Below are 18,778 nucleotides of genomic sequence, written 5' to 3' on the forward strand. Positions count from 1 at the left end.
TTTCAGCTCCTGTATCTCATTTGAACTATTGGTTTCTTCGTTTGACTGGGCCATATGTTCAGTTTTCTGAGCGTGATCCGTTATCTTCTGCTGGCGTCTGGGCATTTAGTCAGATTTCCCCGGGTGTTCGACCCCACAGCTTGAAAGATTTTTCTGCGCAATCTCTGGGTTCTGTTCTTCCTATCCTGCCCAGTAGGTGGCGCTCGTGGCACACGCCTGTCTGTGGGTTCCACCAGCGAAAGTTGCTGTGGGTCCCTCAACTCTGGAAAACTCTCGCCGTAGGGGAGGTTCGGCAACCGAAGCGTCTTGGAAGAATGCCAGCCGGCCCGGGGTTCCAAACGCGGGGAGGGTCGCCGGCCGTCGCAGCACAGGAGAGCGTCCGACCAAATTAGCCAGTCGACCCGGGGCACCAAGCGTGGCGGGAGGGCGCCAGCTGTCGCAGCCCGGGAGAGTACACTGTTCCCAGCCCACGGGGGAGTCACGTGTTTGGAAGGGATCCCCCGGTCACTGTTCTCCGCAGTCTGGGGATTTCCGACCCAACTATCTCAGTTGTTCCGGGGGGCCTCGTGTGGTGGGGGCACCAGCCGCCACGGCCTAAGGGGACCGCCTGTCCAATTCTACCAGCTGGCCCAGGAAGGTGGAAGGGAGGGACTCCGGTCGCTTGCCGTCCCACCTAGGAAAGCCCGTGCTCCTTGGTGATCTCACCGGAGCTGGTTCTCCCAGATAGTCAGCCGTTCCAGGATGGGGTACGCTGTCCCTTTGATCTCCCTCGTGGTTCCGGGAGCTGCTCTGTATTATCTCCACTCCCCCAGTAGCTGTTCTGGAGGAGGAAGGGTGAGGGCGGCAAGGCTGTCGAGGCTGGTGGCGGAGGAGCACGGTGAAGGCGGGGGAAGAGGGCACCGTGGTGGTTGGAGAGCAGCCGGAGCAGGAGGGGGAGGAGAGGGGAGGAGGAGGGCGGGCGGCTCGGCTGCTGCGGGGCTTGGGCGCCGCGCGGCGGGCCGGCGGAGAAAGAGAGGGGAGGAGGAGGGCGGGCGGCTCGGCTGCTGCGGGGCTTGGGCGCCGCGCGGCGGGCCGGCGGAGAAAGAGAGGGGAGGAGGAGGGCGGGCGGCTCGGCTGCTGCGGGGCTTGGGCGCCGCGCGGCGGGCCGGCGGAGAAAAAGAGGGAATAGATTCTTAAAATGAAAATGTTATCTAGTGTTTACTGTAGATTAATAATGCCATACTCTAAAAGGGTGTCTTCAAACTTTTTAAAAATCATAGAACCTATATATTGGGAAGAATAGATGACTGTGTAATAGTGGGAAATTTGCATAGAGTAATTAATTGTGAGGCTTAATTAATTCTATTTAGGAATACTAGATAAAATATAACAAATACCTTTGAAAACATAGGTGAGATTGCAAAAATATGAGCAAAATCTCTAAGGGTCAAACACCGAGAATGAGCTGCGAGAGTGTTAATCTATCAGTGAAACTATGGTTGCCCTTGGGACATTTGTGATTTTTGTCCCCTTATGTTATTGTTTAATTTCTTTTCAGAACACAGTAGACAGGGTCTTCCTGGGCTTGTACAAGAACAAGAACGCAGCATAAAAGCTGGAACCCTCAAAGAATAACATCTTTAATATAAAAGAAAGATGGAAAAAAATCTATCCACTAGCAAAGAGATTAAGAAACCTATCTTGGACTAGTCTCTAGAATAAGGGAAGAAAGTCCTGCCTGAGAATTTTTCCTGGTTGAGGAGTTTTATTTACACTACTTGCATGATCTGTGTTACTACAAGCTGAGAAATTAAAGTTTTTAGGCTAATAAATACCCCAGGACAGTTGACAAAAGCAAAAGCAAATGCTCTCTGATATGATGTCCCCTCACCCCAGTCCTCTGAGGCTTAATACAAATAAACCATGTCAAACATGAGTTCACAATCCAGAATTACAGAATATATGAGGAAATAATTAACAATGAATGAGAGCCAGCAGAAACAACAAAAAACAGAATTAGACCCCTAAGAACCTTAAGTAATAGATTTATTGGGTATCCAGTATAAAATATTTATATTGAAAAATTTAAAATACCTAAAGAGGTAGAAGAGGTGATAAAATATATCTTATTGAAGTAGACAAAGCAAATTTGAATGAGAATCAGGCATAACCTCTAGAAATTAAAAGTATAATTATTTGAAATTAAAATTTCCCTAAAAGCCCAAATCCCTTTATCCCTGTGTAGATGAATTTCTTTGCTTTTGAGGTTATGGACAGAAATTCAATATTTGTTTCTCTGCAGCATTCTTGACTTTTGGTGGTAGAGCATCTTTGACTGTAGAGTAAATAGTCTTTTTCTTAGTAATCTACCTTGTGTTTTAATGCAATTAACATTAAATCTTTCATTAAATCTGTTGAGTTCAGGTGTTGTTTTGACACTTCAGTTTATTTATTAAGCTCTGATATTCTCCATAAAGGATGGGTTAAATTGTGACACATCTCTTCAAACATATGATTAATAAAAGAACTGGTAGGGAATTTATCACAATTCTAATAATGGATGTTTTAGGATGATATGGGGGAATTAATATCAATTTTTTTTCTCTATGAATGAAGTACTTTTTTTCCCCAAAACTATATTGCAGGTTTCGTTTTTTCCCCTACCTTCCACTTCTCTCCTCTCCTTATATAACTAATTATAAAGATTATATAAGGAAATGCTTATAGTAAATGAAGGAGAAAAGAAAAATGTCAAGAAATTTCTCCTTATTCAGATATAGAAAGCTCTTAACTTTCTAGTATCCATCTGCCTTCCCTTCTCCTGGATCTTTGTCCCTCCCTCCATTCCTTCCCTCTGACTGTTTATTTAGATTGCTTTAACATTTTTAGTCAATTATATATCCTTGACAGTTTTCTCTGTCAGTAAATGTGAATCTGTTCCATCCTTTTTAAGTACTATAAAGTATTGTACTGGGTCGATTTAATGTTATTATTTTTTTAATGTTACTTTTATTAAGAACGATTATTAAGAAAGTTACTTAAAACAGCAGTTTTATGCTAGTAACTTTGCAAACATTAATATTCCAATTACTCTTCCCACCCTCAGTTTCTGTATTTTTATAGTGATGGAATATTTGCTAATTATGTAATTGGATGGCATGTCAAGGTTAACAGGTCTTAGCTGCATTGCCCATTCATCTTAGCAGACAATTTTGACCATACTGCAATTATTTATACCTGTTCTTCTGATAGGCAGCCAGGGACTTGTCAAGAGAAGTTTAGAAAACTTGCCAAGAAAGGTAGTTTATAACAGTGTTCTTAATAGCTTATTTGCTATAATATCTTAGAAGGTGATAGTAAAGACCATTCTTTTGTCCATTATTTTTCCATTATGCTTACATAAGTGCTGTGTTTGTATGTATCAATACAAAATATAAGACTTCTGGATTTATTTGGTGTTTGTTTTTAAGAAACAAATTGAAGAAACTTTGAAATGATTTTTATTTAATAGTTTTGTTTCTTAATCTTAAAAATGAAATTAATCAAATACTTTATCTTTCTCTTAAAGAAAAAAATGGTACACTTTTAGTTCTTCTGCTCTTTGAATTTTTTTCTTTTTTCATGGGCAGGCACCAGGAATTGAACCTGGGTCACCCGCATGAAAGGCTAGCATTCTACCACTGAACCACCTGTGCAGCCTTAATCCCATTACCTTTTATCCTTAGCATACTACCTTGCTTGTAGTATGCACTTAATAAATACGTGTTGAATAAATTACAAATGACTTCTACCAAGGGAACAGGAAACATAAATTATGTTTCCTTGGATTGAATCATCTACCAGATGTTTCAGTGTTTCTCTATTCAGGCTGTGTGGGTAGCTGCAGTTCAAGACATACAGAGAGGCAGAAATACAAGGAATCACAAAGTACAAGTCAGCATTTTAGCAAACCATACTAGACAAGAGCACTGGAGTCTTAATGTAAAGGCAGAATTTCTCCTGGATACAAGGAGAATAAAAAGTGAATAATCTTGAATCATTATTTTGATATTTCTTTTTAGTCTCCAGTGTCTTGGAGCAGCTAGGAGGAAATACCTGAAATTGTGCAGCTGTAATCCCTACCATACTTTGAAATATTTTCTATAACTACTTGTTAAAATGTACTTTGAAGTTTATCTCCTTTTTGCATATATGTTATATTTCACAATAAAAAAATGTTTATTTTTTTATTAAAAAGGTGATAGTGTCTGAACACCTGATACAGGTAGGCAGGGGTTCATCCATAATGTAGTCAGTATGTGAACGTTCCCATAGCTTGATTTTAAGCCCTCTTAGAATGGCTTACTAAGGTATGGCAGGTGTGTGCTATATAAATCAGATACTTAGGGCTTGTAAGGACAGCTCAGTCAGGAGCAGTGTCTTCTCAAAAATAATTTTTGTTTAGATAGTCTCTTAAGATTTCCTGTGAAAAGACAGTTTTAATTTTGAGATTGCCTTAGCCCTTTACAAATGGACTCTGTAGTTTTTTATTGATTATTTTTTCTAATATAATGCTGTTTGTACTAGGAGTGCAGTCCGAAAAAGGACCAGAAAATTCCTGCATCTTTGGTGGCTTCAGTTGGTGGTCCTTCAACGAGTTCCAACACATCTGCCATTGCTTCAACCAGTTCTAGTTCTACACCAGCCCAAGAAACCATCTGCCTTGATGACTCACTAGATGAAGACCTTTCTTTCCATTCATCTTCACTGGATCTTGTTTCTGAAGCTTTAGCTGTTATCAACAATGGGAACAAGGGCCCTCCGGTTGGATCAAGGATAAGCATGCCAACTGTAAAACCTCGTCCAGGACTGAGAGAAGAAAAATTAGCAAGTATCATGAGTAAGCTGCCACTGGCTACTCCCAAAAAACTAGATTCTACTCAGACTGCACATTCATCAAGTCTTATTGCTGGCCACACAGGGCCAGTACCAAAGAAACCCCAGGATTTAGCTCATACTGGCATCTCTTCTGGCCTTATTGCTGGTTCTTCAATTCAGAACCCTAAAGTTTCCTTAGAACCTTTGCCAGCCAGGCTACTTCAACAAGGACTACAGAGATCAAGCCAGATTCATACTTCTTCCTCTTCACAGACCCATGTATCCTCTTCTTCCCAAGCCCAAGTTGCTGCCTCCTCTCATGCTCTGGGAACATCAGACACCCAGGATGCTTCTTCATTAACACAAGTAACAAAGGTGCACCAGCATTCAGCTCTCCAACAAAACTATGTGTCTCCATTACAAGCAACCATTAGTAAGTCACAGACCAACCCAGTAGTGAAATTAAGTAATAATCCCCAACTTTCCTGTACATCCCCACTTATTAAGACTTCAGATAAGCCACTTATGTACCGCCTTCCCATATCTACTCCCTCATCTGGAAATGGTTCTCAAGGGTCCCATCCCCTGGTTTCTAGGACAGTACCTAGCACCACTACCTCCAGTAACTATTTAGCCAAGGCTATGGTGTCACAAATCTCTACGCAGGGTTTCAAATCTCCTTTCTCAATGGCTGCATCCCCAAAACTTGCCACCTCTCCAAAACCTGCCACATCTCCTAAACCCTTACCCTCACCTAAGCCTTCTGCCTCACCTAAGCCCTCTCTGTCAGCTAAGCCTTCAGTATCAACTAAACTTATTTCTAAGTCCATCCCAACTCCCAAGCCCACCGTATCTCCAAATTCTTCCAGTCCAAATGCACTAGTAGCCCAGAGTAGCCACCCCAGTAGTAACAACCCAGTCCATAAACAGCCCAGTGGAATAAACATCAGCAGACAGTCTCCCACCTTGAATTTATTGCCATCTAATCGCACCTCAGGCCTTCCATCTACAAAAAATCTTCAGGCCTCTTCAAAGCTAACAAACTCATCATCCACTGGAACTGTTGGGAAAAACAGCTTGAGTGGAATTGCAGTGAATGTACCTGCCAGCAGAGGTAGCAACCTTAACTCAAGCGGAACTAATAGGACTAATCTATCTGGGGGAGCAGGAAGTGGAACACAGGGTGCTACTAAATCGTTGTCTACTCCACATAGACCATCCTCTGCCTCAGGGTCTTCAGTGGTAACAGCCAGTGTACAGGTATGTATGTTATATATGTTCATGTGATAAAATATAAGAGTGTATAATCTTCCTTGTGAGTCAATTTAATAAGCTCATTTTAATATATGAGGTATATATAATAGGCTTATTGTATTTTATGGACATGGAATGTTCTTGATATTGATAACACAATGATGGAGACACTTGATGGAGAGTTTTTGGGAGAGTGGTTTACCTTTTTTTTTAAGTAAAGTGTAACATATTCACTGTAAAGCTTTTTGAAAAGCACAACTAAAATGCGTATTTCAAACTATATATCTTATCAAAATAGTAACTTACAAATTTAATGTATTTTCAGTTGTTTCCTCTCTTCTCTGCAGTAGTCCCCTTTCTCCTACCAACTTTTTTTTATTTCATCAAATTTATTTTTTTTTCTTCCACCATTTATCTTTTCAAATAAAATTTATTTCATTAATTTTATAATTTTTTGTGTGTAATTTGCTAAGTAAAATTAAAAGGTAGTCCTTTTCTACCACGTTTTCCCATTCATAAGTTTTTCATTTAAATTTTTGTCTCAGTTATCTGGAAGAATTTTTTAAAGAAGAGTAGCATGTATGCTATTTTTTCTTAACTCTCGCATACCTGATAATTTCTTTCTGAGCTCCCACACTTGAATGTAGTTAAACACTTCTTGGTTACTAACTTACCACTTCAAATCTTTAAAAATACTACTCCACTGACCCTTCCCTAATATGCAGGTGTATATAGAAGTCTGAGGCCATTCTGATATTTTGTTCCTTTATAAGTAATGTATTTACTCTGCCTAAATGCTAGTAATGTTTTTTATTTTTCCTCAAAATCCCCCAGATTATGGCTAAATGTGTCTAGTTTAATTTTTAATGCAATTTTATTGATTATATATTATACAGTCACATACCATGCAATCATCCAAAGTATACAGTCAGTGGTTCATAGTATCATCATATCATTAATTTTGTACTTAGAACATAGTAATACCTTTCAGTCTCAGACCTGGCTACTTTTTCCTGTTCAAGAAAATTTTTTTCTATTATGTGTCAGATTATAGTTTGTAATCCATTTCTCCTACTTTTTTTTTTGAGGACTCTTATTATTCAAATATTTCCTATCTCTGTCTTCCATATTATCCATATCATGTCCGTTTTTATCTTTTCCATTTCTTTTTATTCTGAGACTTTTTTTTGTCCTTCACATTATTGATTTTATTTCTTTAAATTTTTATTTATGTTTTTCTGGAAAGTAAATACATACTCATGGCAGGCAAATTCAGAAAAAAGAAAATAAAAATCACCCATCCCACAACTGTTTATATTTTGTTGGTACATTTTTAGACTCTTTTCCAGTAAGTGTGTTTTATATATTCTATTTCATAACCAGCTTTAAAATATACAGCATTTCATGAATGACAAGTTTTATGTTCTTAAATATTCTATGAAAGTATATTTATTGGTTTATTTAATTCTTTTGTCTAAGGAAGGGATTTAACTTTATGCTGCCTTCTATTTAAGTGGAATGAAACTTGTAATGAAAGAATTTTTCCCTTGCTATTTATAAACGTTCTCTGCTGCTAGCTTACAGTTCTAAGCATTAGTATTCAATAACCACTTAAAACCCAACTCATTATTCTGTCTTTAATGTAGGCTTAGGTATGAATTAATTCTATAATTCTAATGTAGAACAAAATTTAACTAGTATTTCATTAATTAAAATCCAGAATTTATTGACATTTTATCAATATAATTTTACTTTCATTAAAAATAAGTTAACCAAAACAAACAAAAAAACTGATATAGGGATTATATGTCAGAATTTAAATTGTATATAAGTTCTGGGAGTTAGTCCACATTCCAGTTTGCATTATTTTTATTAAAAATATTGGCTGTCGTTCTTTTTTTAACTAATCTTTATTTAAATCAGAGAAATATGTGAGAGGCAGAAATGACAGTTCCCTGCTTTTCACATCTTTTTCCCTAGTGTCAACTACTTTCAACTCTCCTATATTTTTTCTCTGTATTTTTAAATAATAAGAATGAACAGAAAAACCTTCATTTCATCAATTTTCACATTATCTTTTGACTTCTCATTATGATAAATAAGGTTTTACCTCTCTTAAACTTTTGCCATTCTCCTATAAAAGAAATACCACAATTTCTGGCTTTATCCATGACTGTATAAATATTGCCTCTGTTGAGCTAAGTATAATAAACTTTACCTTCATTTGCTTTCTGATAACAGGTTTTATTTTTTTCCTGGAGTTAAAAATTGCTATATTTTTTCATTTGCTTAGTGTTCTTTACACTTAGTGTTGTTTTCTCCATTCTTTATCATTTCTAGAATCTACAATTTCTGGGTTTTTTTCCTCTAGAGATCTTCTTGTATTTGATCATATATATTTTCCAAAAAAAACCCTCTGATATTACCTGACAAATAATTGGTTGGTCAAGAAGGAAGCCATATGACAATTTTATGTTTTTGAAAAGTGACCACACTTCTGGTTTTCATCCTCTCCTAACTTGCTTTATGATGTGGAGGCTCTCTTTTTCCTTCTTTCCTTCATTTCTGATCGATTTTTTTTTTCTGTCTTACTGGTTTGACTAAAGAACGGTCAGTAATTGAATGTTTATTTCTACCTTTGGGTGAATTTAGCCTCTTTTTTTTTTTTTTTTTTTTTTAATTTAAAAAAAATATATAACAACAAACAAACACATTCTTAACTTATGATCATTCCATTCTACATATATTATCAGTAATTCACAATATCATCACATAGTTGCATATTCATCATCATGATCATTTCTAAGAATATGTGCATCAAATCAGAAAAAGAAATAAAAGGACAACAGAAAAAAATTCATACATACCATACCCATTACCCCTCCCTTTGATTGATCACTAGCATTTCAATCTAAATTTATTTTAACATTTGTTCCCCCTATTATTTACTTTTATTCCATAGGTTTTACTGGTCTGTTGATAAGGTAGATAAAAGGAGCATCAGACACAAGGTTTTCACAATCACACAGTCACATTGCGAAAGCTATATCATTATACAATCATCTTCAAGAAACATGGCTACTGGGACACAGCTCTACATTTTCAGGTAGTTCCCTCCAGCCTCTCCATTACATCTTGACTAAGAAGGTGATATCTACTTAATGTGTAAGAATAACCTCCAGGATAACCTCTCAACTCTGTTTGGAATCTCTCAGCCATTGACACTTTATTTTGTCTCATTTCACTCTTCTCCCTTTTGGTCGAGAAGGTTTTCTCAATTCCTTGATGCTGAGTCTCAGCTCATTCTAGGATTTCTGTCCCACACTGCCAGGAAGTCCACACCCCTGAGAGTCATGTCTCATATAGACAGGAGGGAGGGCAGTGAGTTTGCTTGTTATATTGGCCACATCTGAGCAACAAAAGAGGTTCTCTTGGGTGTGACTCTTAGGCCTAATTTTAAGTAGGCTTGACCGATATCCCTTGTGGGGTTAAGTTTCATGTGAACAAACCCCAAGTCTGGGGTCTCAGCCTATTGCTTTGGTTGTCCCCACTGCTTGTGAGAATATCAAGAATTCAGCTTGGGAAAGTTGAATTTTCTCCCTTTCTCACCATTCCCAAAAGGGGACTTTGCAAATACTTTTTTATTCACTGTTCAAATCATTCTCGGATTTATCAGGGAATCACTCTGGACTAATCTCACGCCCTACTCAAGGTTCCATGTACTTGTGGTGTTCAGTTAAGCTGCCTACATAAGTTATATTAGGAACTGCACTAGTCAAAATATAAATTTTGTACCAAATAAACATTTTTTCCTTTACTCAAACATAAGTTAAAATTTTTACATATTAATTACCATCTAATTTCACCACCCTGCAGTAATGACATTTCTTTGTCCTTCCTCATGCAAAAACATTTTTTAAACTTGTGCATTAAGTCACTATCATTATACACTCTAGGCATTCCTAGATTATACCATCTCACTCTTTATTGTCTATCTTTCTGATTTCATTTGTGCCCCCAGGCCTCCTCCTTCTATCATTCTCACATTCAGCTTCATTCAGTGTTCTAACATTATTATATTACAGTTAAGTAGTATAGTGCTATCCATTTTTGAGTCTTTACAGTCAGTCCTGTTGAACAATCTGTATCGCTTCAGTTCCAGTTACCCAATATCTTAGCCTATTTTTATCTCCTGATGGTCTCTGTTACCAATGAAATTCTCCAAGTTTATTCACTAATGTCAGTTCATATCAGTGAAACCATATAGTGTTTGTACTTTTGCTTCTTGCTAATCTCACTCAGCATAATATCCTTAAGGTCCATCCCTGTTGTTACATACTTCATAACTTTATTCTGTCTTAAAGCGGCATAATACTCCATCGTATGTATATACCACAGTTTGTGTAGCCATTCATCTGTTGATGGACATTTTGGCTGTTTCTGTCTCTTCACAATTGTAAATAATGCTGCTATAAGCATTGGTGTGCAAATGTCCATTTGTGTCCTTGCCCTCATATCCTTTGAGTAGATACCTAACAATGGTATTGCAGGGTCATATGGCAATTCTATATTTAGCTTCCTGAGGAACTGCCAAACTGCCTTCCACAGCGGTTGTACCATTTGACATTCCCACCAACAGTGGATAAGTGTGCCTCTTTTCCCACATCCTCTCCAGCACATGTCATTTTCTGTTTTATTGATGATGGCCATTCTGGTGGGTGTGAGACGATATCTCATTGTGGTTTTGATTTACATTTCCCTAATAGCCAGGGAACTTGAGCGTCTTTTCAGGTGCCTTTTGGCCATTTGTATTTCCTCTTCTGAGAAGTGTCTGTTCAAGTCTTTTTTGCCTGTTTTGTAATTGGGTCGGCTGCCTTTTTGTTGTTGAGTTGAACAATCTCTTTATATATTCTGGATACTAGACTTTTATCTGATATATCATTTCCAAATTTTGTCTCCCATTGTGTAGGCTGTCTTTTTACTTTCTTGGTTCAGTTCTTTGATGTGCAAAAGTGTTTAATTTTGAGGAAAGAATTTCTTTCTTTCTTTCTTCAATGCTTGTGCTTTGGATGTAAGGTCTAGGAAACAGCCTCCTATTCTAAGATTTGTAAGATATTTCCCTACATTTTCTTCTAATGGTTTTATGGTCTTAGATCTAATGTTTAGATCTTTGATCCATTTTGAGTTAATTTTTGTATTGGGTATGAGATACGGATCCTCTTCCATTCTTTTGCATGTGGATAATCCAGTTCTCTAGGCACCATTTATTGAAGAGACTGTTCTGTCCCAGGTGAGTTGGCTTGACTGCCTTATCAAAGATCAGTTGTCCATACATGAGAGGGTCTATATCTGAACACTCTATTCTATTCCGTTGGTCAGTATATCTGTCTTTATGCCGGTCCCATGCTGTTTTGACCACTGTAGCTTCATAATATGCCTTCAAATCAGGTAACTTGAGACGTCCGACTTCTTTTTTTTTTTTTTCCTCAGGATATTTTTAGGTATTTGGGGCACCCTGCCCTTCCAGATAAATTTGGTTATTGGTTTTTCTCTTTCTGAAAAGTAAGTTTTTGGGATTTTAATTGGTATTGCATTGAATCTGTAAATCAATTTAGGTAGAACTTACATCTTAACTATATTTAGTCTTCCAGTCCATGAACACTGTATGCCCTTCCATCTATTTAGGTCTTCTGTGATTTCTTTTAACAATTTCTTGTAGTTTTCTTTGTATAGGTCTTTTGTTTCTTTAGTTAAATTTATTCCTAAATATTTTATTCTTTTGGTTGCAATTGTAAATGGAATTTTTTTCTTGATTTTCCCCTCAGATTGTTCATTACTAGTGTATACAAACGCTACAGATTTTTGAGTATTGATCTTGTACCCTGCCACTTTGCTGTACTCATTTATTAGCTCTAGTAGTTTTGCTGTGGAATTTTCAGGGTTTTCAACGTATAGTATCATATCATCTGCAAACAGTGAGCGTTTTACTTCTTCCTTTCCAATTTTGATGCCTTGTATTTCTTTTTCTTGTCTAATTGCTCTGGCTAGAACTTCCAACACAATGTTGAATAACAATGGTGATAGTGGATATCCTTGTCTTGTTCCTAATCTTAGGGGGAAAGTTTTCCATTTTTCCCCATTGAGGATGATGTTAGTTTTAGGTTTTTCATATATTGCCTTTATCACTTTGAGGAAGTTCCCTTCTATGCCTGTCCTTTGAAGTGTTTTCAACAGGAAAGGATGTTGAATTTTGTCAAATGCCTTATCTGCATCAATCAAGATGATCATATGGTTTTTCTGCTTTGATTTGTTGATGTGGTGTATTATATTAATTGCTTTTCTTATGTTGAACCATCCTTGCATACCTGGGATGAATCCTATTTAGTCATGGTGTATAATTCTTTTAATGTGCTACTGGATTCCATTTGCTCGAATTTTGTTGAGAATTTTTGCATCTGTATTCATTAAAGAGATTGGTCTGTAGTTTTCTTTTCTTGTTATATTTTTGTCTGGCTTTGGTATAAGGGTGATGTTGGCTTCATAGAATGAGTTACATAGCTTTCCCTCCTCTTCAGTGTTCTTGAAGAGTTTGAGCAGGATTAGTACTAATTCTTTTTTGAATGTTTGGTGGAATTCACATGTGAAGCCATCTGGTCCTGGACTTTTCTTTTTGGGGAGCTTCTTAATAACTGATTCAGTTTCTTTATTGTGATTAGTTTGTTGAGGTCATCTGTTTCTTCTTGAGTTAATGCTGGTTGTTCATGCCTTTCTAGAAGGTTGTCCATTTCATCTACATTGTCGTATTTATTAGCATAAAGTTGTTCATAGTATCCTGTCATTACTTCTGTGGGGTCAGGGGCTATGTCTCTTCTTCCATTTCTGATCTTATTTGTTTGCATCCTCTCTCTTCTTTTTGTCAGCCTTACTAATAAGGATCCATCAATCTTACTGATTTTCTCATAGAACCAACTTCTGGTTTTGTTGATTTTCTCAGTTGTTTTCATGTTCTAAATTTCATTTATTTCTGCTCTAATCTTCATTATTTCTTTCCTTTTGCTTGCTTTGGGGTTAGTTTGCTCTTCTTTCTCTAGTTCTTCCAAGTGGACTGTTGATTCCTTGATTTTTCCCTTTCTTCTTTTTTGATATAGGCATTTAGGGCAGTAAATTTCCCTCTTAACACTGCCTTTGCTGCATCCCATAAATTTTGATATGTTGTGTATTCATTTTCACTTGCCTTGAGATGTTTACTGATTTCTCTTGTAGTTTCTTCCTTGACCTGACCCACTGTTTATTTAAGAGTGTATTGTTGAGCCTCCACATGTTTGTGAATTTTCTGGCACTCTGCCTATTATTGATTTCCAACTTCATATCTTTATGATCTGAGAAAGTGTTTTGTATGATTTCAATCTTTTAAAATTTATTGAGACTTGCTTTGTGACCCAGCATATGGTCTATCCTTGAGAATGATCCATGAGCACTTGAGAAAAGGTGTATCCTGCTGTTGTGGGGTGTAATGTCCTATAAATGTCTGTTAAGTCTAGCTCATTTATTGTATTATTCAAATTCTCTGTTTCTTTATTGATCCTCTGTCTAGATGTTCTGTCCAATGATGAGAGTGTGGAATTGAAGTCTCCAGCTATTGTTATAGATGTATCTATTTCACTTTTCATTGTTTGCCTCATGTATTTTGGAGCATTCTGGCTTGGTGCATAAATATTTATGATTGTTATGGCTTCTTGTTGAATTGTACCTTTTATTAATACGTAGTGTCCTTCTTTGTCTCTTCTAACTGTTTTACATCTGAAGTCTAATTTGTTGGATATTAGTGTAGCTACTCCTGCTCTTTTCTGATTGTTATTTGCATGAAATATCTGTTCCCAACCTTTCACTTTCAACCTATGTTTATCCTTGTGTCTAAGATGTGTTTCCTGTAGACAGCTTATAGATGGGTCCTGTTTTGTGATCCATTCTGCTAGTCTTTGTTTTTTGATTGAGGGGTTTAATCCATTAACATTTAGTGTTATTACTGTATGGGTAGTACTTTCTTTTACCATTTTGCCTTTTGGATTTTATATGTCACATACAATTTTTCTTCTTTTTACCTTTACTGATAGTCTTCCTTTCTACACTCATCTCCATACCTCTTTCTCCTGTCTTTTTGGATCTGCCTCTAGTGCTCCCTTTACTAGTTCTTACAGAGCTGGTCTCTTGGTCACAAATTCTCTCAGTGATTTTTTTGTCTGAAAATGTTTTAATTTTCCCCTCAGTTTTGAAGGACAATTTTGTTGTATATAGAATTTTTGGTTGGCAATTTTTCTCTTTTAGTAATTTAAATTTATCATCCCACTGTCTTCTCACCTCCATGGTTTCTGCTGAAAAATCTATGCATAGTCTTATTGGGCTTCCCTTGTATGTGATGGATTGCTTTTCTCTTACTGCTTTCAAGATTCTCTCTTTCTGTTTGACCTCTGACATTCTGTAAATTAGTAAGTATCTTGGAGTACATCTATTTGGATCTCTTCTGTTTGGGGTACACTGCACTTCTTGGATATGTAATTTTAAGTCTTTCATAAGAGTTGGGAAATTTTCATTGATAATTTCCTCCATTAGTTTTTCTTCTCCTTTTCCCTTCTCTTCTCCTTCTGGGACACCCACAATACGTATAGTAGTGTGCTTCATGTTGTCATTCAGTTCCCTGAGTCCCTGCTCATATTTTTCCATTCTTTTCCCTATATTTTCATTTTGCTTCTCAGATTTCAGATGTTCTCTCCTCCAATTCACTAATCCTATCTTCTGCCTCTTGAAATCTGGCATCATAAGTTTCTCTTGCTTTTTTTCATCTCTTCTACTGTGCCTTTCATTTCCGTAAATTCTGTGATTTGTTTTTTCAGACTTCCGATTTCTTCTTTTTGTTCATTCCTTCTTTATATCCTCCCTCAACTCATTGATTTGATTTTTGATGAATTTTTCCACGTCCGTTCAAACATTCTGAATTAGTTGTTTCAATTCCTGTATCTTATTTGAATTGTTGGTTTATTCCTTTGACTGGGCCATATCTTCAATTTTCCTATTGTGATTTGTTACTTTTTGCTGGCCTCTAGGCATTTAATTACCTTAATTAGTTTATTCTGGAGATTGTTTTCACTTCTTTACCTAGGATTTTCTCGCTGGATGTCCATCTGTTCTTTGACATTCAGTTCAGCTTTATTCTGGACCACTAAGTTAGGTTTTGTTTAACAGAGCAGAATTTTTCAGTTCTTGTTTCTTGCCCTGCCTGTATGGTGCCTTTTCCCCCCGACCCTTAGGAGGGTCTACTTAGGTATTATAGACCCCAGCCAGATTTTCCCAGACCAAACTGGTCTTTTGTCAGGAGGAAAGATCTGCGTCAGTTTTCCCTGAATGTGAGACCAGCAGGTTGAATGACTTTCCTTTGAAGTCTCTGGACTCTGTGTTTTTCCTATCCTGCATAGTATGTGGTGCTTGGCTGCCTGTGGGTCCCACCAGCATTAGGTGATGTGGTATCTTTAACTTTGGCAAACTCTCCCTGCTGGGGACGTGGTAGAGACAGAGGAGAAGTTGTAGGCTGGCTTTAATTCTTCAAATTTCTAATCCCTGGGGTCTGAATTCCTTGAGGGAGGTAATCTACCTGAGCTGGGCCCCACTCCTCCACTGAGAAGGCACAGACTCCAGAAAACCTCTCAAAGAAGATTGTTTCTGCCTATGCCTGGGGCATTTGCAGCCTGAGAAGCCCTGTGGCTGTATCCAAAGGCAGTCAAGTCTTTGTAGAAACACAGCCACAAAAAAGAAAGAGGAAAATCTTTCTCAGAGCAGGACCCTTGTTCCTCAGGTTTGCCAATCAAGAACATAAATTGGTATGTTTCTTTGTCTACCTTCAGATCCTATGTGCCCCCTCCTTTCCTTCAGGGCCCAGACCTTTTCAAATGTTATGTGCTTTCCGATCCAAAAAACCTCTGTTTCTTTTTTTTCTTTTGCCATCAGCCCTGCCCTCTTGGCGCCAGGGCAAAAATCAGCAACCTCCGCTTTGACCAGGTTCAGCTGAGTTTGGGGCTTATTTTTAGTAGTCAGAATTTGTGTATTAATTCCAGAATTGAAGCTTAGTTGCGCTCAGCCCTTGCTGCTAGTAAAGTCTCTTTCCTCTCCCCTCTCCGAAGCAGCTTGTGGAGGAGGGGCACCGGCTACTGTGGCTTGAGGCACTCACGGTTCTGGGAGGGCTTGCAGCCGGTCCAGCTGGTCCAAACTGGGGTACGCTGTTTGTCCGGTCACTGATGTGGCCCCAGCAGTTTTTCTCTACTGTTCCTGGCTATTTAGTAGCTGTTCTGGAGGACAAATTAAATCCCATACCTCTCTAAGCTGCCATCTTGGCACTCTCTGTCTATTGTTATCCTCTTTTTGTTTTAACATAATGTTTCACTGAAGTCTTATCAGCTTCCTTTATAGCCTTCAGATCCTGTATCAATAGTAAAAGCATATTTCCTGTCTATATCTGCAAATCATTCAGCTCCCGTCTAAAAGCATCTTCAGCTGTGTACTCATTTGCAGATTTAAAATTGGAGGTCTGAGTTTAATGAAAGTTCAAATATTTTAGTTCAGGGTTCAGGTTATCAGCTCTACCTGCTTTCTATTTTATAACTTTACACTCAGGGTTATCTCTTCTTTCTTGCCCTTCCATTTAGTGATTTTTAATGAATCCTCTCTCTGCCACTTTGTAATTCTAAAAATGATTCATTCATTAATTGAATGTTTTTTAAGTGTTTAGTATGTGTCAGGCACTCTTCTAGGTGCTGGGGATAATAGGGATAAACAACATACTCAAAACCCTCCTCTCATAGAACATATATTCTAGGTAGGAAGATAAAAAAGCAGTTTAAGAGAAAGTTGATAAGTGCCAAGAAAAAATAAAACAGTCTAGTATAAAAAGTGATTGCTGCTAATAAAGATAGAGGAGTTGGAGAGGACCTCTGAGGAGGTAACATGTAAGCTGAGAATTCAGTGTGCGGAGGAGGCAGCCTTGTGAAGTTAAGGGTAAATAAAAAGCCCAGGAAAGAGAAAACAGTAGATATGAAGATCACTGTTCATATCTATGGGAAAGAGCATGAAGTGAACCCCCGCATGGCTGGACTGAAGGGAGAGATGGATTGGTTATGAGATCAGACATGGACAAAAACCATGTGGGCCAGAACCATGGAAGACTTTGTGGGCCATGATCAGAATTTTGGGCTTTATGCTGTGTACAGTGCGTACCTGTTGGAGGGTCTGAAATAGGGAAGTGGTATGGTCCGAATTACATTTCAAAACATCGCTTTTGGTGCTATAGAGAATGGGGGACAGATAGACTTACCAAAATAGAACAGGTGATTAAAGAAAAAAACAAAAAAGATTTAATGCCCACCACAGGAAGAGCAAAGTTTTCCTTCATGTTTTTCCCTATAAATGTGGAGTTCATGGAAAGTGTTTTTGGTCATGGGACATTAGCCTGAGCTATTTGCTTACTGCATGTTGCCAACTTCTCTTGTATGATCCTGAATGATCTTGACAGAGGGATATCCCACTTCTGAAAGGTCCATCTTCTAGCATAAAAAAATTTATAAATGGCCTTGTAGCATTTTGACTATCTAATATTTCAATTTAGTTTTATAAACAAAAATAGATATCAGAATTCTCTAAAAATGTTGACAGTTATGGCGAAGTATCAATTTTCTTATTGCTCGTACTGAGTTATTTAACTTTGCAGTGGCCCTAATTTGTACTTTCATTCTATTTTAATATTTTAATTACATCCTTCCAGAAAAGTTAAAAAAGAGTTCTCTTTATAAGCTGGATTTCATGTTCTTTACCAGGGTACTGTACTTGGGGCACTCAGCCTTGGAGATTCTATATCATCCTAAGACTGCAATAATATTATGATTAAAAGAAAAATACAGCTCTTCTTGATTTTTAAATTGATACGGGGTCATTTCAATCCAAGTTGCTTCAAGACGTTATTATTTCTAGCGTATTCTTTCCTAAATGTACCTACTTTGTATATCATGGTTGGCACAGTAGAGGAAAAGATTGACAAATAAGAAAACTAGTTGAGCCCAAGGTTAAAGTGATGAAGACTTGAACTTAAATATTTGAGGAAGTTATGGTAGAAAAGAAAGAATAGGTTTGTTGACTGTGAGCTCACCTTGTCCTTCATTTTGTTCATGCCTAAAAACTAAGGTTTCAGACTAGGTTTTGTAACTAGAAAGAATGATTATTGCTGATAGCATTTAACATATAAGGTAGGATAACTGATATGAGGAAGATGATGAATTCAGTTTTGGACATAACAGGATGGTGAGTGTTAGATATCCAAAGTTGAATTTTTCACTAAGCTCTTAGAAATTCAGGATTGGATTTGAGATGATAGGGCAGGATTGTGGAAATAAACTGGAGAGATAAGAGAGGAAATTTGGAAGGAAGGTGAGAGCAAGATTATAGAACTAGTGAAAGAACCAGAATAGGTTTCTTAAGGATGTTCTTCCTTTTTGTTCAGCAGTGGCATGGGCTATTAAGTGTATAAATATGTGTAATGTGGTATATATATTTGGGCAACTTGCCTACATTTTTCTCATGCTAAGAAATAAAACCAACAACACTTTATTAATTATGTTTACTGGTAGAAATAATGAACATGTAAAATAAA

The 18,778-nt window shown here is 37.4% G+C and overlaps 1 protein-coding gene across 3 annotated transcripts in view; it reads left to right on the forward strand.

The window, feature by feature from the left end:
- Window positions 1-18,778, forward strand: part of UBN2 (ubinuclein 2) — a 113,446-nt gene that overhangs the window by 76,058 nt on the left and 18,610 nt on the right. For all 3 annotated transcript variants that reach the window (XM_077144932.1, XM_077145001.1, XM_077144858.1), the window contains exon 14: window positions 4,546-6,096. In XM_077144932.1, coding sequence (XP_077001047.1) covers window positions 4,546-6,096 — 1,551 coding nt within the window. The remainder of the gene's footprint in view (window positions 1-4,545; window positions 6,097-18,778) is intronic.

This window comes from Tamandua tetradactyla, chromosome 1 (genome assembly GCF_023851605.1).
Source record: "Tamandua tetradactyla isolate mTamTet1 chromosome 1, mTamTet1.pri, whole genome shotgun sequence".
In the NCBI taxonomy this organism is placed as follows: Eukaryota; Metazoa; Chordata; class Mammalia; order Pilosa; family Myrmecophagidae; genus Tamandua; species Tamandua tetradactyla.